This window comes from Spermophilus citellus (assembly GCF_964194105.1).
Source record: "Spermophilus citellus genome assembly, chromosome: 7".
Classification (NCBI taxonomy): Eukaryota; Metazoa; Chordata; class Mammalia; order Rodentia; family Sciuridae; genus Spermophilus; species Spermophilus citellus.
This window is the reverse complement of record NC_138188.1, coordinates 76,017,753-76,040,562: the sequence shown is the minus strand read 5'-3', so window position 1 is coordinate 76,040,562 and position 22,810 is coordinate 76,017,753. Positions and strand designations below refer to the sequence as shown.

The following is a 22,810-nucleotide window of genomic DNA, read 5'->3' as shown; positions in this document are numbered from 1 at the left end:
AGAAAGTGCTGTCAAGTCGCATCTTAAGCAACCCTTGAAACAGTAAAATTTGTTTGGTGTTCTGGGACATGTGGTTTGCTACACAAGGTTGTTACATATTTATTTAGATTCGTGGTGGAATCTATCACAGCATGTGTAGGTGTAGTCACAACCTTTGACAGATTTTTGGTTTTTAAAAAAAAACTCGAAAATGGCAACGCAATGTAATACGTAGGAAAAGAAACTCTTTTTGAGTAAGGTTTCCCACTATTTATTCACTCTTCCAGAACCCATGCCCTCCTGACAAGAATTTCCAAATCCCAACAGTCTTGGAGCAAAGGACAAACGACACCCTTAACTCCCACCCTTAGCCCAGGTTATCTGTCCACCCTTCAACTAACCCAAAGTCTTGGTTTCCGCCCGCCCACTGCTTGAGGGACCTTACATCCTGCTTCGCGCTTACTTTTACGACAGTTTTCCGACCTAGTTGGCGGCCGCTACTGCCGTATTTCACAGGGCTTCTGGACTTGAGAACTTGTGGTTGCTTCGGTGATTGCGTCGCTTTCGGGTAAAGGCTTATGGTGGTGACCTTGTCTTCTGGACTGGGATGAACCGCGCTCCTGGTGGAAGCAGGGAAGCCGAGCTGAGCCATGGTAGGTTCAACCTTTGGTCTCCCGGGAAATCTCCTGCCCAGGCCTGAGCCTCAGCTCCTGGCCTCGGAAGAGTGGAGCAAAGTTGTGCTCCCTAGTGCGTCTGTTGGCGGGAGGTTTAGGTCCCCGGAGTGTCAGCCTCCAGGACACAAAATCGTTGGCGCACCCCTCGTGGATTTTGTGTTCTTATACTGTCTTTGGGTAGGGGACGCCAGCCTTGGTCCGTGGTCCCTGAGCTCTGGGCATGAAGGCGTTTCTTGAATTCTCAAGTCAGGTACTACCGTCAATTTGGAGATTAGTAGAAATGCATTTAATATTATCGAATACATCCTCCCGCTATTTGCTTCACTTTGCTCTGTCCTTCCTTTCTGGGTCCTACTGACAAAAATTCATTTTCCCTGCTTCCCGAAAATATTTGGGCTTCTCTATTCTTACGAGGCGGGACAGTGTCAAAGGCACTCTGAAAGTCTCTTTGCCTATTTAAACCTACACTTTTAGTATTCAAAACTCCCTTTATAAACAGTTTTACTTTTTCTATCATACTTTTTTTTTAACCTTTATTTTTATATGGTGCTGAGGATCGAACACAGGGCCTTGCACAAACTGAGCCACCACCCCAGGCCCTCTATCAGTTTTATTTCACTGTCATGATTGAACTTTAAACTTCATTGAAATAAGCTTTCAAAGGAAGGGAATCATTCTTTTCACTGTTGTAAAGGTAAATAATACTGTTGTAGAGGTAAATAATAGATCAACTTACCCTCTGATATTTACATAGTGAAAATGATACCTTTGTAATGCATCTATTATAAAAGTTATAGTATTATAGGACCATTGAATAGAATATATTCACCTTAAAAGATTGCTTCTCCCATTGAAATGAAACTTGTACCGAGTTAGGATGGGGAAATAGGTATGATAAGGGTAGGAATTGGAAAAGTAAATGCTTACATTTTCTTCTCCCTTACCAGGCCAGTACAGTGGTAGCAGTTGGACTGACCATTGCTGCTGCAGGATTTGCAGGTTTGTTTTTGGTTTGGGGATGAAAGTGAAGTAGGGACACTGGGGATTTACTTACTTATCCTGTTACTTTTGGTTTTAGGCCGTTATGTTTTACAAGCCATGAAGCACATGGAGCCTCAAGTAAAACAAGTTTTTCAAAGTCTACCAAAATCTGTAAGACTTACTAAACATTTTTTGTGCTTTTGCTAACTTTGCTGCCTGTGTTTGAAGTATAGAACCATAGTTTGAAGGGAGAATTTCCAAACACCCACGAAGTCAGAATATGACTTTGGACCCCTTCTCTTGCTTCCTATAAAGGGTGTAGTAGTTGCAAACTTTGTAATTGTGCTACACTAAGAAATCAAATGTTGTCTGTTGGGGCATGTGTAATTCTATTATTATGAAAGTTAATTACCACTTTGCTTTTTTACATCATCACATTTTTGCCTTCATCTCTGCATCACAAGCACAGAGGGACTGAAAGTGATCCATTCTGAAGTGTGTGACCTTGGCTCTAACACGGCATATCTATTTAATCTATTAGGACTCCTTTATCTCAAAAGATCTCCAACCAGCTGTGTGTGGTGGCACACAGCTCTAATCCCAGATACTTGGGACACTAATGGAGGAGCATTGCAAGTTGAAGCCCATCCTGGGCAGCTTAATAAGATCCTATCTAAAATGAAATTTTAAAAGGAGGACTGGTAATTGTAGCTTATAACATCCCTGGGTTCAAACTCCAGTATGCCCCCCCCCTTTTCTCCATCTTAAACCATATTGATCAGAATTTCTATCTTTCTGGGAATGGTCCTCCCTTTACTTCTCAAACAACTAGCATTAATACTGTGCCTTTGACATATTCCCAAGATACTTTGTGTCGGATGGAAAAATAAAGTTTTAACAGTCACTTAAATGTTTTTTGCTACTAATTAATCTGAAATAACTGGAAATTATTCTCTGAAATGTCAAGTTTTCATCTAACTCTGTGGACAGACTCTTTAGACTTTTTGCTTTTTTAAGAAACAGTTTATTAATCTTTGCTTATGAATGCATTTCCTCTTTCAGGCCTTCAGTGGTGGCTACTACAGAGGTGGGTTTGAAACCAAAATGACAAAACGGGAAGCAGCATTAATACTAGGTGTAAGGTAAACATTCCTCAGGTTTGCTTTTTTTTTTTTACAACTCTAGAGAATTTTATCCCTGGAGGATTGATTTGTGTCAGTAGAACCTTCCTGCTCCATCCATGTGTTTTTAATGTCTGGACACTCCTGCCAGTCAAATGAGAAAAGCACCCTGGGAAAGCAGCACTTTTTCATTTACTGAAAGAAACCTTACAGATTAGCATAGTATTGCTCTCTGTAACTTAAGATGTTTTAGTGATGAAAACCTGTCTTCATTTCCTTTCCTCATAAAAGGGTTGTTATAAAGTGTGTGTGTGAAATGCATTTGTGAAAGTGCAGTTTTTGAGGATCCAAAGCAACTTTTCATTTCATAGTGTTTTGTTCATTTACTATAGTTTCATTTAGTTAGCCCTCATATACATTTTTTTACGTCATCCAGAAGTAAACTGAAATGATACCTTTTCCTCTTTTGATCAGCCCTACAGCCAATAAAGCAAAAATAAGAGATGCTCATCGACGAATTATGCTTTTAAATCACCCAGATAAAGGTAAGTAATCGAGTGACCCAACCTCCCCTCTCCCTGATTGGGGGTTGAACCTAGGGTAATTTTACCACTGAATTGAAGACCCACCCATTTTTATTTTAGGACATGGTCTAAGTTGCTCCAACTGGCCTAGAGTTTACAAATCCCTCAAATTCCCAAATAGCTAGGATTACAGGCATGTACTACAGAGGACTGACAAATTTTATAATTCTTGGCTGTTGAAATGCCTGAATTTGCTCATGAACAGTGTTTTGATATCTATAACTGTGATGAAATGAGAATGCTACTAATGATGGTCACAGATCCGACTAGGTTTGGGGGCGTGGGGTGGCCTACATTCACGATTAATGTTAATTTCAGTTAATGAAACTGATTCACACACACCTCCACTTTGGACACTTTGAACTACAGGTTGCCTAGGTAGAAATCTAGGGTATGTATTACTGGTTCTGTTGAAATCAAATAATTCCTCTGAATGACAGAGTACAAAAATCCAGTGCATAATCCTTTCACTTATGAGTTTTGAGGATTCTGGATCTGAGGTATAACCCATAAACATCTTTTTCTACAAAGTTTCCTATTAACAGTGTTTGGTGGTCTTCGATCCATACAGCCCCAACAGAATAGCAGTACAGCAGCTATAGAGGACATCTTGAAAGGTCAGTTGTTAGAAAAACCATAAAGGACAGAAGGAAGGATGTGAAGTAAACTGGGGTCCTTCCAACACAGAACCTTTGAGAATAGGAAAATGATGCTCACTCATGATAAGTAGGTTTATAGGATTTCAAAAGCACACACACAGCCAGGCATGGTATTACACACTTGTAATCCCAGTGGCTCATGAGGCTGAGGCAGGACTGCAAGTTAGGAGCCAAAAAAGGGCTGGTGATGTGGCTAGTGGTAAAGTGTCCTTGGGTTCAATCCCTGGTACTATCAGTTTTTAAGCATATTTCTGTGGAAATCTCTCAGGGGAATTATTTCATTGACCACTGGTCATCTATATTAAGGATTTGATGATCAAGATGCAGTCACAGTATAACTTTACTGAATAGAAGGGTTAAAGCCCGTTATAACTATTCCTTTTTTCTTTCTTCCTGTAGGAGGATCTCCTTACATAGCAGCCAAAATCAATGAAGCTAAAGATTTATTAGAAGGTCAAGCTAAAAAATGAAGTAAATGTATGATGGATTTTACGCTCATTAATTTATGTATATGAGTACTGATTTTTTTAATAATAAAACTCCTCAGAGCTCCAATTTTTAAAAAATGATTAACCACAAGCTAAAATAAAAGCCTTGGTATAATTTCAAATTTGAGGATTTTAAAAATCAGACTATGGTGTTTAGAGATTAATATTCAATAATTACAGAAAGATACATGTGATGTTAGGAGAAACATTATTATTATTCATTACTCATTTATTATTTGCACATATGGTGCCCATATGTGCTCTTAAGGCACAGTTCTTGCTCTAAAGCAGCCAGTCTAATGGGGGACTAAAATATTATGGAGTTGCACACAAACTGTTGAAGCAGGTAATTCTTACTACCTTTGAGGAAAAACTACAAGATACTACTGGCCTACTTGAATTCTTAAGTAAATTTAGCCACAGCTCTGACCTAAGAAATGTCCTCGGTATGTAAAACTATGAAAATATGAAAGATTTCTGAGTACAGGTCTGTTTTTAATCAGAATTATTTATACAGTATACAGCTAGTTTCTTAAAGACATACTGACCATTGATCAATTATCCCTTTTCTTTTTTTACATAATCCAGATTTTTTATAGTTATAATCAAGTTTAAACATCATTAGTGAAACTGAAATTCACTGTCAAAATATTGTTATGTCTTGGACTATTTAGAATTTATACACTAATTTCAATTACATTTCACGGCAGACAATTTAACAGTCTGACAAAATATGAAAGGGTCTTAAACAACCCGTATAAAACATCTATAGTAAACTAGCCAGTGATCCTCAATAATTTCTATCTAAATTTACCGAAGTCATTGTAAAGTTCTTTAATGTAGAAGACAAAGGTTTTGAGGGTGACAATTGGGACAGTAACCAAATTTGGTGCTGAAATAGCTCTTTGGTTTACTTTCCTCCCTGTATCCTTATCTGATGAAATCTGTAGGTTATAAGGAGGAACTGGCTTCTAAGGCTTTGTGTAATGTCAAAGGGTGGGGGCGGGGAAAAAGATACATTCAGTCCTACTGTATTCACAGCACTTGCATTCTTTTAAGTCATTGTGAACACTGAATTACTAAACTCTAAACCTGAACACTGAATTACTAAACTCTAAACCATTTGTTACTAGGGGAAATACAGGCTCCTTCTAAAGTCTCTGGTCATATTACACAAACCGATCAATACATACACTTGTTTTATTTATGTTTCTATTTCAAGACACCCTATCTTATATTTTTGCTTTATTAATATTGAACTCACTCAACAGCACTATATAACTCACACTTGGCATATGATAGCCTTTTTTTGCTTTTAGGAAAACTAGATAATGCTTCACTGCTATGGTTGTGAGCCATCTTAAACAGCGAAATCACCAAAAACAATAATAAAAAAACACACCCACAAAGTATGAGAGCTGAAAAAAGTATGCACAAGACTGCCTTGTTTCAATGCATGATGTGATTCCGTTTTTTGCCTCTGCAAATGTTCAAAAATGACATGACAAAGTCACAGATATTGATTTAGAAGTTATAAATTTCAGTGAGTATGTGAATTCACAAATAAGGAATCCACTAATAAAGAAGACTGGCTGTGTTATGGCTTACTAACCTTTTATTTCAGTTATTTGGACTAATAAACTTTCCATGAAGAAGAGCTTAAAGAGGAGACAGTATCAGTCCATTTTCCACAAATAGTGTGATAATATGCCCACAGGCAATCAAGCATTAACTATAAAAAAAGACAGACTTAATATAGTAGATACAAATACTTTCAAGTGTTTAATACAAAATAGCATACCTGTTTTACCACAGGTATTAAGAAACTAATACTAAGGAACAGACCTCAATTTTCTTTCATACGTTTATTTTCTCTAGGCTTACCATTTTCAAGTAGAACCACCCATACTTAATTGAAAGCTATAAGCAAAAAATGTTTTAAATAACATATGTGAGGGCTGTAGACCATAATGGGTAATTTGATTCAAATGTGACTGAAACAGTTTTCCTAAGTGGTGTTTTTATATAAAATACTAGAATCTTTAAAATCTGCTAGCATTGTGCTAAAGGATTGTCACTGTATGGTTTATAGATAAATGCCAAAGGCAAATCTTTCTCAGATCAAGAGTTCCATGCACTTATACTCAGTACTGTGGTACCATTCGCAATTCCAATAACCCAAACATATTTACCTTAGTTATACCAAGATGAGTCTAGTACTTGTCCTTAAAAACCTATTTTGAGACCTTTTTCCTTGCCAATTGATGTTTATATATTTTGAGAGGAAGGGACTGGCCTATAGCTCACTGGCAGGAAGGCCCTTGTTTCACTCTGAAACCACCTATCCTTGTCTTCCCAAGAAAGTATGATAAAACACCCTTAAAGAAAACAAGATGCAGAATTCAAATCCAATATTTGTAATCATTGCTATGTGTCTTTCAGCAAGTGTTCTCTACTGAGGGCTCATACTTTCTCATCTGTAAAATGAAAGATAAATGGCCAACTTGAAAACGGTTGAGGATTCCTCATTTTATGGCTGGGGAAACAAAAACCTGAGAGTTATTTTTTTTGAGATTACACAGCTAGTGCAAGTAGAATTAACCTCTGGGTGTCCCATCCAATTCACTATATTCATTTATAACTTGGTACTCTAGATACTCTTAATAATTATTTTGGGGAAATTACTATCCACAACCTTAACAGACCTGACATAGGAAGGATTGTGTGTCCCTTACACTTTCACTTTTTTCAGTGTTGACATCATTAGGAGGTAAGTACTAAGCTGCTTTTCTTTTTTGGTAATGAAAGTGGGCTATGAATGGCCTTAGAACCTCTTTCCTCGCTGTTTTAACAAAATTATCTTGCCTGTAAGTATTCTGCAACTGATAGGACTTATGGAAGTACTTTAATAAAAAGTCATGCAGACCACTATTCCAGGACACATGTCATTCCACAAATATTTGAGAACACTTTTATGAAAAACAGGTCGCATATAAGCACCATACCTGTACATTCAGCTCATATTTTTTAAATGGTTTTCTGTCATTCTTAATTTCTTATTAAAACAGGAGGATATATAAAAATTGAAGCAAAATCACTGACAATTAAAAAAAACTTAGTAGCTACCTTAACATAAGGCAAAAGCCTAAATATGTTAACTGCCATACTGAAGTGCTATACTGCGTTCAACACTGAAAATGTATGCTCTACTGTAAAAACCTTACATTAGAAATATTTAAAATAAAATGCACTGCAGCACCATGCTTCATTCATTCATGGTTAAGCATTATAGGATAGAACACTGAGTTCTACTTCAACTCTGAGAGCTGACCTACCAAAAGCATTCTGCAAAAGCCTATGGAAGGCTTTTTGTATGTATATAAAATATAGCATGCATCAAGCACAAACAACCCTCCCAACATATTATTTCTGTGGAGAAGTCAGAGGTTGGCTCAAAAAAGTGTACTATAGGAAGAAATCTGAGGTATAAGCTTAAAAAAAAAACTATTTAAAATGCTAGATTGTGTAAAGTATGAACTGAGTAACCTTGAGTACCAAGAAACATAAATGAGCTAAGCTCTGCTTTTAGTTGTTGCAGTTATGCACAGTGCTGTTTTTATGCTCAGGGCCTACTGTTGCCTTAGAAACAGAATATAAGTAGTGCTTCTATCCTGTTAACCTATTATATCTGAGCACAATAAGGTAACAGTCCAGTATTATGGTATAACCTGGTACATGTTAACACTTTTTTCCCCCCTAGAAAACAGCAAGTCATTTGAAAGATAAAGCTCATATGATTTGTAGATAAGCCGCAGGCAACAAGTATAAATTTTGTTTGTTTAGAAAAACTACAGAAATTATTTTTATGAAAATGGTCCCTAATCTAAAAAAGTAGTAGCTGCATTTTATAATTCATTAAGTGTAAAAATTTCTAAAAAAGGTGAAGTACAGAAAATATTTTACCCGAGGTTAAAAAAAAAAAAAAAAAAAAAAACACTGAAATAGAAATTCAAGCTATTTAGTGCATTTAATAGTGGGGCATTTAAGAGCTAGGAAGATAGAAAACATATTTTGCCCATCTTTAGGTAGCAGTCTTACCTAATTGGAAATGCCTGGGAATGGATACATGTAAAACACATCATTTTAATTCAGCATACTCTTTATGAGAATACAAGACATACGGTTAATGTTACACTCTGTGACACATGATTAGACTAAACTTAATATTGAAACGGCTCTGGAAATACCAAATAGTCAGTCTAGCCTTCCTTGGAGGCAGAGAAAAAAATTAGGCAAAACTAAAATAGTAGTTCCCAACTGTGTACTATTAACTTATAACATCTATTTGAATCTGAGGAGGAAAAAAGACAAATGGAATATGGTAAATTATAAAACTGCATTAGTTATTCCCAGTGGACTTTTCAAGCCCCTATTTTAGGAACAGCAGAAGAACCTCTTTTTAAAAACAAAGGTTTTCCTACAGATTATATGTACCTCCATCATCCAGTAATCAGAAGTTTTCTGGATGCCTAAGCTCTAGTGAATTTCATACTTAAAATGTACAATTAGGTTGAACCACAGGAAATTATTCATAGATTTTAAATTCTGACTATTACTTGGCAATTTTCTCTTGTTCAATACATGGACCAGCAGAGGGCAGTTTCAAATTAACACCACTTGCCAAAAATGTGACTACAGCATATCACAGTCACTGCTTTATTACAGCAGTACCTAAAATAAAACCCAAAATATTACCATAGGTTAATAATGGGTTCTGAGCAAACTACAGTCCATTCAAACACACAACCTAATAAGGAACTGAAATTCTTAAAGAAGTAGTACATTCACTATTATCAATATTTAAAAAAAAAAAAACATTTTAAGAATCCAGAGTGAGACTTACTTACAAAACTATCCATTTCTAAGTTTCAAGAAGACTTAATAGAAAAGACTTATAGAAAATTCAAGTAATTTTCCAGCCAGGAAGCAGTGGTACACACTGGCAGGAGGGTTGCAAGTTCAAAATCAGCCTCAGCAATTCAGCACCTATCTTACAATCTAAAAACCAAAATAGGGGGCTGGGGAGGCTGGAGTTGTGCCTCAGTGCCTAAATTTAATCCCTGAGTTTAATCCCTGGTACCAAAACAAAGTAATCTTCGTTTACTGTAATTTCCAATAACATTAACCATCTGACTGGCAAAGGGCTTGATACAATGTATCCAGTTTTCCATTTATTTATCCTTAGTATAATTATAAACATAGTTCAGAGAATTACCTCCAAAAAGGCATGAGTATGCCTGCATGTGACAAAAATGGCACAATTTCCAAATCCAAGTGTAAATTTTAATTAACCCAGCAACTTGATAGACACTCTTCTGTTCTAAAACCCTGGTCAAATAACAAACAAAAATCATCTGTCGACATCTGCACAATTAAGTGTTGGAACCTGCCTAGAAAGAATGACTATTATCTATGAACATCCAGAATACAAAAATTAAAAATATCAGCTGCTTTTGACTTAACCACAGCTTATGTTTCATTATTCTTCAGTTCTTTTACTTACCTAAGCTTCACCTGTACTACTTTTTAAAATACATTCCTTTAAGCAGGGCGCAGTGGTGCACACCTGAAATCAAGAGATTTGGGAGGCTAAGGCTGGATGAGCAGAAATTTGAAGCCAGCCTCAAATTTAGCACTCTGAAACTGAGTGAGGTACAAAAGCAACTTGGAGATATCCTGTCTCAAAAATGAGAAGGGGCTAGGGATGTAACATCCCTGGGGGTTCAATCCTCAGTACCAAAAGAAAAACATTCATCTAAGCAACCACCCTCAGCTTTCTCCAAAAGCAGAACTTAAGGTGTAAATTTCACATTAAAATACATGCAAATGTAAGATCACATATCCTTGTACTTAAAATGATATCTAGTCAGAGGCAACACCTCCCAGAACATTTTTTTTAAAGGCTTTAAAAACATACCTAAAAGAATCATCCTTAGCCTACCCAAGGCTATTAGAATGATCACACCATCCCTGCCCCTAATCTTCAGCTCCAGCATAATAGTTCAGGTTCTAAATGACTCCACATATATGCTGAAAACACTGAGATGCACAAGATCTTCCATTTCTACTTTGTTTTCCTTTTGTATTTAGTGTATATGACAAGTACTCCCCATTATATCTAACTAGGATAGCAGCCAAGGATAGACGCCTCTTAAAGTTTAAAAGGCAACCTGAATCAAACTACTTCTAGGGAGAGAACTTTTCAGGGGAGAGGACTTTTCACTAATACATGTGAATCTGAGTGTTTTTTGTTTAAAACAATCTAAGGTATGCACACCCCAAATTTGCTTCAGTACATTTTTAAGAACAAATCACTGAGTGTAGTCATTTCTAAACTAAATGAAATCTCATGTTATTTCTTAAAAGTATGATTAACTAAATACTGCTACTCTCATAAAGGGACGCAACTATACTCACTTCTTAAGGTAGTTTCTTCCTTTCCAATGGAACAATCTATGAAAAAAAGACTTTAGCAAATCTGACTGTTCTGCATGGAAGAAAATGAAAAAACATTTTTTCTTCATATCACATTTACCAATTTGGGGATTAATTAGAATTCTTCACAAACTGGGGATATAGCTCAGAGGCCCTGGATTCAATCCCCAGCACCATAAAATTTTTGAAAATAAACTAATTGTGGAGGGCCCTTTATAGTTAATTTATAACCCACTTATGGAAAAGAACTAACAACAGGCCAACAATTTGTTTTTAACTTTAACAGATGGGTTTAAGAGTAGTTTTTGAAAATCAGAATATGAATAGAAAAACTGCAGGAATTTCACTACTCATACATTACTTAAAAATTATCACTTATCAGGAACCACTAAGTTTTCAGGGGGAAAAAACTGATAACCAGCACATTTTAACCTCAGTGACAATATATTTGAGGGTCAGGGTTACACACACATAGGCAGGGCAAACTGTACATTTTTAACTATACCCTGAATTATCCTTTAGTTCATATAAATCAAAATCACATTTTTATGCACATTACAAATTATGCACATAAAAATCATTTTAGCTGCCAAATGACAAAACTGAGTGACTATCCCTTCTCATTCGGTGGTCCCTGTGACATCATAGAGAAAAATCCTCCCACAAATGCACATTTCACTTGACCTCACAACTAGTTATATAAATTATTAAATTTCACATAAGTCTGTTCATGAAATTGAGCCTTCTGGCTAAAATACTCGTTTTCAATGAATCATTCAAAATTATATCCTTGTAATTCAAAAGGCAAACTGCTAACCTATTCCTTATTTAAAAATTGCTTACCATAATTTTTAAAAATAATTTTCAATAGAGAATTAAAGGCAAAAGTAAAAATCTGGCTTCTACCACCCAACTCTTAATATTCCTTTGATCAGAATTATACAAAGATTTCCCCAATATCAAATGTATTGTTAACTACCTAAACCATTTAACAGACTAAACGTTGAATGTTAAGATTTCTGAAGATTCATAACAAAATGATTAAATAGCCAACTGACATTTTAATTCTATGTATGAGCAAGGGTAGATGCTTTTTAAAAGCAATCAAAGAATACTATTCTAGGCCTATAAGTAGTTCCAACTACTTTACAATAATTGGCATAAAAAGTAGAAAGTTAAAAATCAGCAAATGGAAGATCAAAGTTTATTTACTACCTGCATACAAAAACATATTGCACATCAAACAACCAAAATCAAAAAAAAAAAAAAAAATTTTTAAAAAAAAGGAAAAGGGGAAAGATACTCTACTGAAGACTAACATGTAGTTTATACAGAACAAACCTTCTGGAAATTGATCTTTTCAGTAGTTCAGGTTATGTCTGATGGACATGACTAATTCAGCTTAGTGTTTTAACTAAAGCTATGTTTGATTTTTAAATACTGTACACTTTAATAAATAAATCAAACAAAGCCTCAATGTAGGAACAGTCACTGCCAATTTCACCCAGTGTCCCTGCAGATGAGCGTTAACAAATGTCTTCCAGTGGTCTGCAGATTTTCTTCAACATAAAGCATTTTAAAAAACACATTAAAACAGACCAGTTTCCAGACTAAACTAATGAAGAAATTACAATTCAGTGCAAAATATTTTAGACTGCATTTCATTCTAGGTTTCCTCAGGTGAAGAAGTGGTTGCATATTATTAAAAATGTAACAAAAGCAGCTAATGCTTTCATAAAGAATATTACGTTAGGGCACCCACCCCACCCACCTCCCCCATCTCTGCCATATTTTGAAAACAAAATAACATTTCCTATAGCCAGCAACTTTTTTTAATGTTACATATACTATTCTCAAGGCACATCTGATGATATATTTTATAACACAGTAGGTGTCAAAGTATGTTTAACATATGATTTCTTCAGGATCCCTCCCCTTTCTGAATTCCAAATGGAGGAACTGAAAGTGCGATGTAAAGACTGGCGATCCATATTCTATCTTTGGCAAGCTTGTACAAGCACTATTGTAAATGTAATGTAAAAGAACTGTAAACTAGGAACTTCTTCAGTTTATGAAACACCATTCAGGACTGCTGATTCTTGAGTGTTCTCTTCTTTTAAGGTATTAATCTTTTCTTCTCCTGGAGTACGCTGTAGCTTAGTAATTTCATCGCCAGAAGCACTAGTTGGGCCATTTATTGCCTTTTCTGAAGGACCATGCTCTTCAATCACATCTTTTGCCTGCCAAAGGGAGACAACTTTTTCAACTTCTTCATAAATGAAATCTATAGCTGAGGAGGAAGAAAATATCTACATATACATTAATTAGCTGATGAAATAAAAACTTAAACTTTGTATGCCATAGATCAAAGAATTAAAAAGTTCTTAAAATTTAAAACAAATACCAGTATATTCCACTCTCTGGGTCTGTCAACTCAGAATCTCTAGTACCTATGAGTGCCCAAACCACAACAGTATGCATACTACTTAATGAAAATTATACCTAATTTTATTTTAAATCACTGGAAAATTCACCATGTAAATGAATAGAAACAACAAAAAAAAAAAATCCTGAGTAAAGAAAACCATCACTCACCTTTTTGTGAAAGTCATATCAAATTCTTGACAGCACTTAAAAGAATTCAAACTTTAAAAGTTTATATCAATTACTGAAAAGAGTGATACAACTTTTTGCTCATCAAATGAAGCAAATCGCTATATCCACATTTTGGACAGACTGAAATTTATAAATGCTAAAAAGTTCTATCTGAAAAACAGTTCTAGCTCAAGCATACATATCTTTAGTTACCTGGGGCCAAGAACAAAATCAAAAGAGTTCTTTACCTAAAAGAATATTTATCTAATTGGGGAACAAGTGATCATACAATAAAAAGAATAAATAAATAATAAAGCTAGACCATAGAAAGAAAAAAAAACACAAAGGGAAAAAAAACGAAAAAACAAAACAACAAAACAAATAAATAAATAAAAAATTTTTAAACCCTACAGGTTAAAGTCTCCTTACCATTTCTTTCTTGTTTTTAGCCAAAGATTCCCTTGGGAGGTTTCTTTGTCTGCTCTGAGACTCAGCTCTAGAAATATAATCTGCAACTGTGACTGTTAAAGATGAGAAAAAAATTACAGGTGTTGAAAAAATATTTCTAAAATTTATTTATGGATAAAGAGTAATTCACTATTAAAATAAACTAATGGTGGATAACCCAATTTCAAAATGTTAAGCTGGGTACCACCTTAAACTAAAAACGAAGCTTGAAAAAATGTGCCTATGATTTTAGTGCTGACAAAAGAATTTCAAGCTGGAAATTGAGGAAATCTGAAGTCCTCTTTCCCGAGAATCCAACTCTTTCCTTTTGGATTTAATCTAAGGCTGTGGGACATATTTGGGATATAAACCCACAACCAAGAATTAGTAAATTCTCATGCAGTGTGGGGTTCTACGCTCAAACGGGTGTTTGCAGTTATTAGTAGGAAGAAAATGGGTAAATTTGGTGCAAATCCTGGGGTTATATACTTAACTTTGCAAATTTCAAAAGATTTACTCTGCGGAACTATGGTATCCAAGTGTGATATTTTGTGATCCCATCTTAATGTTTCATAACAGAAACTATTCTGATTTAACAATCTGATTTCCTGAGTACAAGCAAGCTAAAGATGACAAACCACCACTCTCAATGTTCACATTGTTCAGGATTAATAAAGGAGCCAAAGTGAAATCAGTCACCACCTTCCCCTCCCCGCTTTGTCAGTCTTGCTAGGTAGCAACTGAAATGTGTGTGTGTTGCAAAGAAGCAGAATTAGTGGATTAGAAAAAAACTAACCCAAGAAAATACCCTAATATTGACTGGCATGCAATAAGTGACCTCTGTTCTATAGATTTGGTGAACTAGCCTCATTTTGTATCTCAATTTTTTCTCAACAAGAACTTCAAACTTAGAATTCTCTGATTTGAAGAAATGTCAAAAAGAAAAAAAAAAAAGGAAAGAAATAAAAAAACAGACCTATCACAAATGTTTCAGGAAATCCCAGATATATTAAAGTGTGTATTTCAAATTATGAGAGCAAGTTAACTATGTAAAGAATGAAAATAAGTAAATTTTTAAATTGCTTACAGTCCCTAAATATGGAGAGAATACATCAGGTTCAATTATATGGCACTAACTAAATCATTTTGATAGAAGCTGGATAGCAATTATGATACTTTTTCTTAATTATGAATTATTCACTGTACTAAGATTAAAATCCAAGAACTTTATAGGAAATAAAAGAATCATTTAAAAAGCATGAAAAAAACAACTTAGATCCAAACATATCATTTATTAGAAAACCACTAGAAGTGAAGTCTAAAACTATCTCTTTCCTTCCAAATTACAAGAAACTCACTATGCATATTTTAAATATTTCAAAATAGTTTTACGCTTAAATTCATTGCTAATGAATTTATAAACATATTTTGTAATAATTTACAATTTTGGTGACAGGGATGTTTTCTATTAGTTTATATTTCATTACTTCTATATACATGGTAACAAAATGATTTTCAGACTTTTTCTAGCCATAGTCTGGGGAGCAGCACAATGAACATTTTCTGTTCCTACAGTTCAGGCTTTAGTAAAACCTAGAACACTCATCATGAAAACTCAACTTAATATTCTACTAAACACAAAGGAATACTGTTAAATTTATATACATCTTGAAATAATTCACTAAGTCCTCTCATCCACTACATATACAGATAAACAATATCCTTTAAAAAGTTATAATAAAGAGGCACTTAACCTGAAGTGCTCCCTCCCTTATCCCCCTAAATCAAAGTAAGCCAAAAGAAACCTTATTTTTTTCTAAGGAAAACCTGTTCGTAGCCAATCCTTGTAACAGAAGGGTCCGTAAGTATTCAATACATACTAATATCTTTTCACAATTTATGTAGTATCATTTGGATTCGAGTTTCCTTTAAGGGAGTCCAGAAACTGATGTACAATCATAGGACTGTCATATTCTAACTACATTAAAAAAAAAAATGTTCAGTGCTTAATTTATACCAGGTGTAATAAGAAATTTTGAGCAACTGAGAATAAATTCAGTGAAGATGTTTTTAAAAGAATGTCAATTAACTTTAAATGGAAGCTGCCTCCCCTTAAAACTGCCGCCAGGAACAAAGAAAACAATTGGTGCTTGTTTCACCCACTCTGTGTCCCTATCTTTTCTGAAGAAGAAGCAAATAAGAGAATGTAAGGCATTTCAAAAGAAACACAGTAATCCCCAAGAACAGAGTAAAATAGGAACAAATGCAGAATGCAAGACAAATGTCCAAAACATTGAAAATTTATATTCATACCATTCAGAAAATTCTAATTTTCAACAAATTCTACTAACTTAATTTTCTAGACCAGTCACCTTATTAGTAAATTATGCTGTAATTCATTCTATTAACAACATACCAATAAGGTTAAATTTTCATAGTTACAAAATAGGGACAGGAAATGCTGTTGCAACCTTTAAAAAGTGAAATACATAGTCTTAGAAATAAGACTAAGTGAAGAAAGGCAAGTGAACAAAGAAATAAACATTTTCTGTACAGTTTTGTCTTTACTGATAGTGTTTAATCCCTTTTAAAATTCCAACTATCTTTAAAACATGAACTTTCCAGAATGGGAACTAACAATCTTATGCGGTTTTCCAAAGAGTTTCTACAACCACTAACTTAAAATGTTAGAATTTACATTATTTGGAAAAATACATGAAAGAATTTGTTTTTGGAAAGAATGCAAAAACTGGTTTGAAAGGGGTTTATTTGTGGTGCACACAATTTCTTCATGGTGAATACACATGTGATTCTCTATACATGAGAAATGGAATTATGTTTGAAACAAACAATTTATGGCTACTAAAAATTATGACTACAGAAAATAAATCAACACTGTAAAACTAAGTAAATACTATTAATTTCACTAGTTAGTAGGTGTAAAGGAAAAGGCAGCACACTACAATAAAACCAAAAATATAACATGCATTCCTTAATGAGGAATAGGACACAGGTATTTTTCTTTTTTTTTTTTTTTTAACTGTGGGTATTACATTTCCCACAAAAATGAGGTTCTGAATCCAGTATAGTAAGCAGGCACCATGCAAAATCTGCCCAGTTTTGCCTATCAATCTTAATTACAACCTACAAAATAGTGCCTGGGACGGTAAGACCCATCTCAAGTATGAAGAACACATCAAGTTAACAAACTAATGGTTTTCTCAACAGTATTTCTGTGTAAAAAGATTAAGATACAACATTAGTTCAATTAGACTGGTTACTAAACATTTACATTGAGAGGTAAAGATATACTTTCTTAAAGAGTAGTAGTCTCATTAGTTGAATAAACAATTTATGCAGTGCAAATTTTCAATATATATGCACACGTGTACACATGTAAATATGTTTAGAATGCAGACACAGGACATTTTTTTTCATGCTTATGACCTGATGTCAACAGGTCCACTCAAGTTACCTGGCTGTCTATCTTCTGCCTGACCCCTGAAACGACGCCTGCGGCTACGATTGCGTCGCTGGGGTTTTTTTTCACTATCATCTGCAATTGCAAAATTTACCATGAACTATTCTGACCAAAAAAAAAGAGCAAACAAAAAAAGTATTTCTTTCCTTATTTAAAGAAGGGGAAGAGAAAATTTTAATTAAACATCAAAGATAGAACAATATTGACAGGGTAAACATTATACAGTTCAAAGCAACCCAAGGAGACTGAAGACGGGATTATCCCCTGGAAATTAAAAAAAAGTTTGGACACCTAATAAAATTAACCCTTGAACTTAAATTACCATCATTTAAAGTTCTCCACTGAAACGGGGGGTTTAGTATTTACCAATATTAATGACATTTTAGCCCTTCAAAAATTAATTATCATTCTTGATATATAAACTTTTACTAGTGCCATTTATAATAATTTTAAGAAGACAAGCTGAAAGTTTGACTTTGATTTTGGTTTGGAAACCATAAGAGTAGTTGGAATACTTGTATTGACTTAATGGCATCAAAGGGCACTTTAATAATAAAGTTCCCAGTTTCAAATACCTATGACAAATCTGAGAACTAGACACACAAAACAGACTAAAAGCTATATTAGCTTGTTTGAAACACTAGAAAAAGTCATTTAAGAATTGCATATTTTTCAAAAAAATTTGTTAACAATTATTTTACAATTTTATATATGTATGTATATATACATATTTATATATTTATATCTTTTCCCTAAATGCTTACATACCTAGCCCATTTTCATTAACTGAAGCTGTATCAGATTCAGTCATTCCATCCATCAGAACAGCATCTTCATCAGTCCTTCGTCTACGAGACCGCCTACGACGGTTAGTACTGTGATGAGATTCGCTGGCATCAGTGTCTGCAGTCTGATCTGATTCTGTATTATCAAGTAAGCTGTATGGATTGCTGTCTGGATCTTTGAGCACTATATTCATGTCAGAGGCAAGAAATATTTGTTTAAGAGGGCTGCAGTTATGAATGTTTTGATCTACAACAACTAAAGGTAAATAAACTTCAATATCCCCCAATAAAAAACATACTGTCTTCAAATAAAATGTTTTCAGTATCACTGTTTTACCTGGAAGATAACAAGGATGATTAAATAAGAAAAGATTTAAATGGAGATGAAAATTATAAAGAAGTGAGCAGACATCTTAGCTTCCTAATATTTTCTTTGACTTGTTTTTAAAAATTTCACATGTATATATAGAAACACAAACACTATCTGCAAGATTCAACCAACCCGAGATCAAAAATATTTGGAAAACGATTGTCTATACACCAGTATATAATGTACAGACTCTTTTTCCATCACTATTCCCTAAATACAGCAAAATAACTATTCAAATATCATTTACATTGTATCAGATATTACAGATTACCTAAAGATCACTTAATTATGTGAGAAGATGTGCTTTGGTTATATGCACTTTCCCATGTTGTATTATATAATGGGCCTGATCATCCAGATTTTTATTTGTAGGAGATCCAAAAAACCTATCTCTCACAGTACTTAGAGATGACTATATTGAGATATAGTGTAATTCTGCCAATTCTGACATTGACATTCCAAGGTAATCCTATTCCGTGAGAAATAAAAATGAAATAAAATACAAATTCAGCTAATATAAATTACTTCTGAGAGCTCTTATACCATTTATGGACTTCCTTTGATGTCATGTTAATGCATATATATAAATAACACTCAGCACCTGTACTTCATGATGCAACAAGAATCTATTAAATACAAACTAATCAAAACAAGTCCACACAAAACATCAAATTAAGGTTGAAATTCTAACTAGTTATGGAAACAAATGTTGACTTATATTCTAACTCTAGGAATGAAACAAGAAGGTGGTGAGAGTGGAAAAGTTAAAACTTTGAAGATATAATTCAAAAGAAAATTACCCATCTTACCTATGAGCATTTATTGCCTCCAACAAGCAAATTATAGAAGAAATTCACCTAAGTCATGATTTTTCCTAAGCTTCCTTTCATAACAGCTAACTAGCATCTTTGCAAAAGACACTAAAGCTTATCTACTAACTATAAACACTAGGTAAAGTGCATTTATTTTACAATTTGGCTTACAATAATCTTAAAGCACTTGGTAACAGTGCACAATATATTAAAATATAAAAACTACCTTCCTGAAAGCCTATAAAACTAAAATTAGGGTTCAATGAAGATCACAGTGGAATCAGAAAGAACCTAGAACAGCTGCCATAATTTTGTACTAATTTGTTCTAGTTTTTATAATTTGTAAGCATACTTAACATATACTGAATGTATATGCACATTTCTTCCATAATAAAATACTACATAAGCTTAATAGATACAACATTTAAAAAGTGTTTTCTTAAATGGCTATACAAATATACTAATTATCCTTGAAATAACCTAGTCCACATATCCCTGGCAAATCTTCTCTCCAGCCCAATCTGCACTTCTTGTCACAGCTCAGTTTCTCAAAATAGAACTGATGTCACAATTTTGCCGTTTCCAAAACAGTACATATTATAGCAGAGAATGCTTTTCAGTTGGTTTTCAATATTAAAATATACAGAAGTATTTATAATTCTGTGCATCAGAATTTTCTGGATCTATCTGGCAAACAATTAAATAACTCAAAACACCACCTACAGAAAACAAAACAAAAACATTCCAATTAGACTCTCTGCCACCCAGCTGGCAATAAACATCTGATTCCAAAAAAGGAAAGTCAGTCCAACTGAAAAGTTATGACCTGAGTACTTTAAGTAAACCTTCACTGAAAAATACTCTACAGGACCTTTTTGCTATATGGTCTACTACTTTCCATAAGACAGTGAGTAGAAACAAATTTCCAAGAATGTGTGGCCCTGGGAAATAAATTAGCTTTTGTAGGATTATACAGTTTACAAAGAATGGATGCGGACAAAGTATATCTGACATAGTATATAAAAGACTACCAGAACTGATGGAGGATTTGCCACCACGTGGTCCACCACGACCTCGACCCCCTGAAACACTTCTGCCTCTTCCTCCTGGGCGTCTCCTGCTGTCACGCTGATGTCTGCTCTCCCGATCATCCTCTCCTGCCAATGACCAATCGCTCAGCTCATCTTTACGCTCGGATTCTGTTTCAGAGGGGTTAGACAGCTCAGAATTTGTACCTTGGGAAAGAAAAGTACACAAACCATTTGAGAATTCTTTATTTGAAGGGAGAAAAAAGATTCAATTTTTTTTCAAAACTGTTCCCTACAAAGTATTATTTAAATAAGCACAGTAATTGTCTGATTCAAAGAAAGCCAACTGCATGTGATGTTTATTAATTAATGACATTTATACTCTACTAACAGAGTAATATGGACTAGTCAAAACAAATTACAAAATGAATTGTTTTGATGTATAAAAACAGCTAATAGAACAATTATAGAAAAAACACATTATTAAAATATACTTAAGGACTGGAGTTGTGGCTCAGTGGTAGAACACTTGCCTAGCATGTGTGAGACACTGGGTTCAATCCTCAGCACCATATAAATAAATTAAGATACTATGTCCATTTACAACAAAATATTTTTAAATATATATACATATATATATGAACAGTGTTAAAGTTTCTGCCCATTGAGGTTTTACTAACCTAAATTGCTGGAAATATATTTTTCAGTGACTGTACATAAGTAATAGCATGTTTTAGTACTATCTCAAATTAGAATGAGATATCTTTAAAAAAAAAAAATCACTAAACAAATTTTAAGGTTTATGAAAAGATAGCTCTCAACAACCAATGTAACCAAAGACACGAACAGTGAGATGGAAATTCATGATTTTAAAAATTTACCAACAGTTTATTTAATGGTGACCTTCAAACTGTAAAAATTTCTACACTATCATTATTATCGTACTGAAATTAAATAATCAGATATATAGACTCTACTGCTACAATACTCATTCACAATTTTCTCTGTGGGTGTGCGCGCACAATTTGTTGGGAATTGAACAAGGGATGCTTTATCACTGAGCTAAATCATCAATCCTTTTTATTAATTTTTATGGTCTTGCTTAGGGCCTAAGTTGATGAAGCTACCCAACTTGCCAGGCTCCTACCTGGACCTCCTGAATTGCTGGGATTACAGGCATGCAACACCATGCCCACCCATTTCCATTCTTTTGTAGTTCTGACATGCCACATCCTTCTTCGCATATATCCAAATCTGTCTCCTTCAGAGACTAGGTCAATTTCTAGCTTCAGACCAATTTAACTGAAAACACTCTCTTCCTTACTCTTATTTCCATAGAAACACTGTATTAATCATGCACTGTGTCAAGAGTAGTTCTCTACTTTCCCTTGCCTTCACCCCAAAATTACTTTAAAGCTAGTCTATATAAAAGGTAGAACTCCATCTTTTATTTTTAAATGGCCCAAAAAGCTTAAGTAAATTTTTTCATGCCTCTGAAGTTCATTTGCTCAACTCGCATGTTAAGATTTCACAAAGTACCTTAATGCTGCTTGAAATTTCTAGTCATTTGATAATAAAAGCAAAACACAAGAGCACTTTAGACACAAAAAGTAACAAGGGACAGTGAATGAGAAATAAAGTTTAATAATAAGTCTGCCACTTCCTTTCTGCTTTAAAGATAACTCAGAAATGCTTCCCTTTTCTCTTCATGTACTATTAAAATATGGTATAACTGGTCAATTATAGAAGACTGGGTTAAAAGTTATTAGCTGAAATTACACTTTAGGGAAAAAAATACATCAAGTTTCTATTATTTGCTCTCAAGTCTTTCTCTGTAATGAGAATCTCATGAAAGAAATGAATCTCCCTTAACACTTATAGAAAATAGGTGGAGAACCAGATGGAAGGGAAAAAAAACGTTTAAGGATGTCATCAATGTTGGAAATGAAGTCAAGTTACCATTTCAGGAATAGTGAAAAAAGCCTAAAGTATATAAACCTCAAATTTATTTATAAATCTATATATTGCCTGAAAATATTACCTAAATTTGAAGGGAAAAAATAACATTCTTATTTATGAAGCCCAGGGTCACAAGCAAGAAGTTTTTTTCCTTAAACTTAACCTAAAATCTAAGTATTAATTTCAGTAGGTACAAACTGAGGTCAAAAAGGCTAAATAAATGGCTAGTGCTCAGCTTTATTCATATTTAAACACTCAAAAGTTATGATTGGACTTTGTAAAAGTGGCAAAGTAAGGACCACAAGAGAGAAGGCTGTCTAGGATTGGGTTTAAAAATAAAAATAATTGGGTT

The 22,810-nt window shown here is 34.2% G+C and overlaps 2 protein-coding genes across 8 annotated transcripts in view; one reads left to right on the top strand and one right to left on the bottom strand.

Annotated features, from left to right (window-relative positions):
• The first annotated feature begins 475 nt into the window (after nucleotides 1–475).
• Nucleotides 476–4,504, top strand: DNAJC19 (DnaJ heat shock protein family (Hsp40) member C19). Its single transcript, XM_081301258.1, has 6 exons — nucleotides 476–632; nucleotides 1,601–1,652; nucleotides 1,732–1,805; nucleotides 2,697–2,776; nucleotides 3,230–3,300; nucleotides 4,398–4,504. The coding sequence occupies exons 1-6, from the start codon at nucleotides 630–632 to the stop codon at nucleotides 4,466–4,468; spliced, it is 351 nt and encodes a 116-aa protein (XP_081157384.1). The 5' UTR covers nucleotides 476–629; the 3' UTR covers nucleotides 4,469–4,504.
• Nucleotides 4,505–12,168: 7,664 nt separating this feature from the next.
• Nucleotides 12,169–22,810, bottom strand: part of FXR1 (FMR1 autosomal homolog 1) — a 70,389-nt gene continuing 59,747 nt past the window's right edge. For 3 of the 7 annotated variants that reach the window (XM_081301250.1, XM_081301253.1, XM_081301254.1), the window contains 5 exons: nucleotides 20,503–20,670; nucleotides 18,273–18,473; nucleotides 17,499–17,579; nucleotides 14,006–14,097; nucleotides 12,169–13,221 (listed from right to left, as the gene is read on the bottom strand). In XM_081301250.1, the coding sequence (XP_081157376.1) occupies nucleotides 13,051–13,221; nucleotides 14,006–14,097; nucleotides 17,499–17,579; nucleotides 18,273–18,473; nucleotides 20,503–20,670 (713 nt within the window). In that variant the 3' untranslated portion in view covers nucleotides 12,169–13,050. Of the gene's footprint in view, nucleotides 13,222–14,005; nucleotides 14,098–17,498; nucleotides 17,580–18,272; nucleotides 18,474–20,502; nucleotides 20,707–22,810 lie in introns of all 7 variants that reach the window. The other 4 variants (XM_081301251.1, XM_081301252.1, XM_081301255.1 and 1 more) reach the window with 3 other exon arrangements.

Excerpts from the sequence above, each read along its gene's own strand:
- DNAJC19 (XM_081301258.1), top strand. Across the intron at positions 1,653-1,731 it reads TGCTGCTGCAGGATTTGCAG|GCCGTTATGTTTTACAAGCC; the intron begins GTTTGTTTTTGG and ends TTTTGGTTTTAG. Across the intron at positions 2,777-3,229 it reads GCATTAATACTAGGTGTAAG|CCCTACAGCCAATAAAGCAA; the intron begins GTAAACATTCCT and ends TCTTTTGATCAG.